This window comes from Solenopsis invicta, chromosome 7 (genome assembly GCF_016802725.1).
Source record: "Solenopsis invicta isolate M01_SB chromosome 7, UNIL_Sinv_3.0, whole genome shotgun sequence".
Taxonomy (NCBI): domain Eukaryota; kingdom Metazoa; phylum Arthropoda; class Insecta; order Hymenoptera; family Formicidae; genus Solenopsis; species Solenopsis invicta.
In genome coordinates, this window is record NC_052670.1 from 15,776,198 (window position 1) to 15,781,913 (window position 5,716).

Consider the following 5,716-nt stretch of genomic DNA (forward strand, 5'->3'; position numbering starts at 1 on the left):
TAACCAGATTGCCTTTAGTTCTAATAAGTTAGTTCTAATAAGTTAGTTCTAATAAGTTATGTGTTCTCGTTTTTCCTTTTTCGTCCAAAATCCATGAATTTCCTTATTTTCTAATACTGCTCCCCAACCTGAAGTTGATGCATCTGTAAAAATTACTTTATTTATCGATGTGTTTTTGAAATTGGCAAACGCTTTGGGAAGATTTCTTTCCCACCAGAGTAAATCGGTTTTTATTCCTACTGAAATTAGCATTTTTCCTTCGTAATTTACACCATTAAAAATCAAGGCTAACTCTTTTTCTCTTTCAAGCGTCTTAATGTGAACCCAACCATATTGTACTCCAGGGCACGCTGCCACTAGATTTCCTATTAGCTGTGCAAAGTCTCTTATTTTACACTCTGATCTGTTAATCATGTTACTTATTAAATCGAGAATTTTTTGTTTCTTTTCCTTGGAAAGCGATATTATATACTTGTGTGAATCAATATCAAAACCTAAAAACCTACATTGTTTTGACGGAATTAATCTACATTTTTCCTTATTTAAAATAAAGCCTAATGACTCTAGTAAAATCCTCGTTACTTTTATATTCATGTAACATTCTTTATAATCTTTTCCTATTAATAACATATCATCTAAATAGTCTACTGACAATAAACCTTGCGCTCTCAAATAGCCCATGACAGGTTTCATGGTTTCATGATTTTTGTGAATACATAAGGGCTAGTACATAATCCGAAAGGGAATACCGTAAATTCGTATATATTATCTTGGAATTTGAAACGCAAGTATTTCCTACAAGATTTATCTATTGATATAAGGTAATACGCATCCTGTAAATCTAATGATGCCATAAAATTATCCTGTAGAATTAATCTCGAAGCTGTTCTTAAGTCCTGCATTTTAAAATGTTCTGTTTGTATAAATTTATTTAATCCTTTTAAATTCAGAATAAACCGGTATTCCCCATTCGGTTTGGAAATTAAAAAATAAGGTGATAAATATTGACCTGTTTCTTCTTTGCCTCGTACAATAACTTTTTTGTTCAATAATTTATCTATTGCTTGAGCTAATAGTATTTCTCCCTTATTAGATCTAGATGGTTCTTTATACTCAAAAGACTTACGTACTGGTTTACAAAATCGTATTTTGTACCCTTTGATACATTGTAACACGAATTTATCGTTTGTTAGCTTTTTCCAATTTTCGAAATATTTACTTAAACGACCAGCTATGACTTACTAAGTTGTTTTCTTGTCGTTCACCGTTGCTGACTTGGTGCTCGAATTCTGAGAGCGATTTTGATATTGAGTCTTCTTCTTGAAAAATCGACGTTTCGATTGGTTCTGTTGTTGATATGGCTGAGTACTGTTCCAGGTCCTCCCTGGATGGCCTTTCCAGTTTTTTGGAAAAAAAGTATTCTGCTTCTTAGGTGGTTGTTCTTTAAGTGTCTTAGCCATTTTTTCCATAACGCCTACTTGTTTGATTTTTTCACTCAATTCTTTTCCGAAAAGAAACTCTTCCGCCTTAGTCTTTTCCAGAGCTGCTTTTAACTTAGGTTTTAAGCCCGGTAAAATAAATGCTCTCCTACAAACTGTCTGTTTGTTAAAAAGATCAGCTAAGAATCTAATCGTATCAGAAAGTCTTTCTATAATTAAGAGTTCGTCTAAGCCTTCCTCGTCTGCTGACAGTATTAGAGATAACGCAGAGCCTACGCTCGCAATCGCCGAGCCAATATTATTTTGGTTTTCTAGGAAGTGTTTATCTCTTTTTATTGCCGCTTCTTGCATCGCTGGTTCAACCTCTGGATTCAATTTCGGAGCCTCAAGAAAATCTGGGCGAGAATATTTTTTGATGAGTTTCTCTTGATCCTCCTTTGGTAATCCGTCGGTTATCCATCCTTCTAGTCGGTCTGATATGTCCTTGTGTAATTTAGGTTTAACTGCCTTAGAGATCTTTGGATTGTCTCCCAGCAATTTCAAAATTTCTTCGGTTACACAATTTTCGTCGGGTGGCATATTCTCGACGTTTTCCCGATCTAAGATCTCCTCATGTTCTTAAAACAAAAAACCAAGGCAAGATATTTTTTCAAATATGATTTTTATAGAGAATTCGACATTAATTTAACCTCACTTGCCTCTTGTGCAAGTTTATTCTTCCAGCCTGTCTTACCTCGAGTGTAAGCTCACTGGTCTTTAGGTTAAGATACATTATTTGTCTTATGTGCAAAATAATTTTTCCAGTTTGTCTTACCTCTAGTGTAAGCTCACTGGACTTTAGATTGAGATACATTAATCTGCCTTATGTGCGAAATTATACTTTCAGTCTGTCTTACCTCTCGTGTAAGCTCACTGGTGTTGAAGTTATCCTACTTTATTGATCTAATTACTTACCGAGATCTAATTGCGGGTCAATCTGTTTTTCGGAAGATTCTAACCTCCAATTCTACTTCCTGACGATTGCTCAATATCTTTTGATATTTTCGGATTTTTTTCTCCAATCTTTCCGTTGAATCCTTATCACTTGACTTTCTATGTCTCTTTGGCATTTTGTATCCTGAAATAACGCTAAACTATGTAAATATAATTAACTTTTACTGGAACGAAGTGACCCCTCGCGCACAAAGAAAAGCAATGACGAGACGGGGGCGCTCCCAGAGTGAGCGGGCTTTTTAAAAATCTGAACGTTGTGACTCCTAGCACCTTGAAGAGGTACTACATGTGGTAATCTTGAGAACCAGGCCTGAAATATAACTGATAGATCAGGTCAATATACGTTACCGAAAAAATGAAATATGTATAATTAAAGCACAATATTTATATAAACAAATATAAAATTATAGTTTTTTTTACTAATTTTGCAAATGCAGAATAGCATCTGGAATAACTTTTCTGTTATTTGTTTAAATAAGATGCAATTAAAAAATATATATCAATATAATACAATAATTAAATTAAATATAAAAAATTATTATTAAAAAAACAATTAAAAAATATTGGTAGACAAAGGCGGCGGAACTCACCGTTCGACACGGGTAAGCGCCCGCGTCGGACGGTGAGTTGCGTCGCCTTTGTCTAGCATGTGTATACGGCCCGTGATTCGCTAACTTTATCCTCTTATTATTCAAAAAGTAAGCGTTGGATAAAATTTTCGTAGAGGAAAATCGTCTCAGAATTTATTCAAGAACACATCTTTACAGGGACACATGGGTCGTTCTGAATCACCCTGTATGGACGGTTCTACTCTTAGGGAACGTAGAGATTCAGCGGAAAATTTAGTAACGTCGCCCGATCTTAGTTTACTAAAGGATGAATAATTATGGATGAGTTAAATTAATATATTATTATACGCGAATATTCTGCTTTGGCTCTTTATTGCCACTACTTTATTAAAAAATTATGATATTGCAATGTTTCCGGAATATTACTGGCATATGCCATGCGATGTTGCAGGCATATTGTTAATTTATGTTTCTGCAATGTCTCCGTAATATTGCATTGCAGTCTGCAACATTGCAACGTTGCTGGAATTTTCTGTGCTGTACGGGTATACTCAGAAAAAAAAATAGTTGCTACAACTGTAAAAATGTGAACAAATAGCATTTCAACTATCTTTTATGGATTATAAAAGTTATAATACCAGAATTAATGTAAGTATAGAAATATTGTTAAATTTGTTAAATGATATGATTAGTACAACTATATATACAGGATGTCTGATAATTAATAATAAAACTCTTGCCTACAAATAGAATGGACCAAAGTGAGTCAAAAAGTTCTATATCACTTTGTGATTTTCGCAAAATGAGTTATAAATTAATAAAAAGCTGAATTAGTCCAGCCCTCCGTCAAATCCAAATGCGCGGTCAAGGTTGTTAGGAAAGTTGTTTATTAGCGGCAATGGCTACACAAAAACGGCGCGTAACTTTGGGCCCATGCTCTGAAACGTGAATGTTTATCATTTTCGTATTAAAACGAAATCTTTTAGCAACATAGAAAAATACTTTTATGCGAGAGTTTTATCATTAATTATCAGATCTCTGTATATAATTAAAATAGATGTACCGAATTACGCCACTGATCCGAATGACGCCACCATAATTTGTTTTGTGTCCATACTAAAACACAGCTAATTAAAAGTATTTAAACATTATCGGAAAGCAGTCGTCATAGTGTATCAAATGACTCCATTGAAGTTAGTAAACGTATATATAATGTGATTTTGTGTAAAAAACGGTTCCCAAAAACCCATGTCAAGAATCTATCACTTTTAACTATCCATGACTAAATTTATTCTTAAATTGTTATTACAATGTAACCTGTAAAATGATAAAATAAAATAATTCTGAATTGTAATACAAAATGTTAGTTTTGCATGAGTAATAGTTAAACAATGATAAAACAATAAAGAATATATCATATAAAAATATAGTTTTTGTAAAATATAATAAGGGTTTCCAGCACACAGATAGGGTGGCGTCATTTGATACACATTAGTGGCGTGACTCGGAACAACTGGCGTAATTCAGGACATTTGCAGTTCATATTTAATTTTTTCACGAGGACAGAAATGCCTAGCTATCTGAATTTGCACGAGTATCAAGGCAAATTCAAGACGCGCATTTCTTTAAATGATTATTCGAAAAATGGTAACGGTATATTTTAAATAAATAAATATTTTAGATGTTTTATTTTTTTATAGTAAATACTTTTTAAATATTGTGTGCTGCCTGGGATATTATGTTTATAACTTATAAGATGAATATTATTTGAATGATTATTACGTTTACGTAAATATCATTTATTTAATGTTTGATTTAATTATGTTAATATATATCTGTTATTTTATAATAATTTGGTTACTCTATGTTAAATTATTAAAAATAAATATTCTAAAAAGATTTATACTTATATAATAATTATATTCCAAGCAGGAAAGAAATATTTAAAAAATGTTTTAAAAATTATTTAAAAAACGTTTTTAAACAAGTTTTCAAAAACGTTAAAAATAATGGGTATAATCCCTTTTTTTCATTAAAAAAAACTTTTATTTTAACTTAAAAAAAATGTTTGTTAAATGTTATAAAAACATTTTTTAAATATTTAAAGAAAAAATTTATTAAACGGTAAAAAAACGTTTTTTAAGGTTTACGGAAAATGGTTTTTAAAATTTTAAAATAATCAGGAGAAATAATTTTTTTAATGTTTTTAAAATCATGTAAATAACGTTTTTAAAAACGTTTCCAAAAACGTTAAAAATAATGGGTATAGTCCCCTTTTTTCGATTAAAAAAAATTTTTTTTAATGTCATACAAACCTTTTCACAAACATCATATTTAAAAAGAATGAGAGCGAGTTTTCGTCTCAAGCAGCTCATATATATATGTGCTCACTGAAGTATAAACTCGACCACCTAGCGGTGGCACCAGCACTCACTTGTTAAATCCATTTCATTCCGAAAGAAACGTTTTTTTTAAAATTTACCGAAAATGTTTTTTAAATGTTCCTTTTTCATTAAAATTTATTTCCTCAACCCGGGAAAATATATTTATTCAACATTTATTTAATATTTTTTTTCATTAAAAATTTACTTAAAATAATAATTTCTTAAAAACGTTTTTTAAATGTTAATTTTATATTATTTAAGTATTTCATATTATTTATTTTTCATAAATTATTTAATTAAAAAAATAATTTAAATAAACATTTTTTAAATA

At 30.8% G+C, this 5,716-nt stretch overlaps 1 protein-coding gene across 1 annotated transcript; it reads right to left on the bottom strand.

Annotated features, from left to right (window-relative positions):
• Positions 1-445: 445 nt before the first annotated feature.
• On the bottom strand, positions 446-2,741 carry LOC120358293. Its single transcript, XM_039452039.1, has 2 exons — positions 2,394-2,741; positions 446-2,056 (listed from the first exon to the last, which is right to left on the bottom strand). Exon 2 carries the CDS (start codon positions 2,016-2,018, stop codon positions 1,242-1,244), a length of 777 nt encoding a protein of 258 aa, XP_039307973.1. The 5' UTR covers positions 2,019-2,056; positions 2,394-2,741; the 3' UTR covers positions 446-1,241.
• Positions 2,742-5,716: the final 2,975 nt, after the last annotated feature.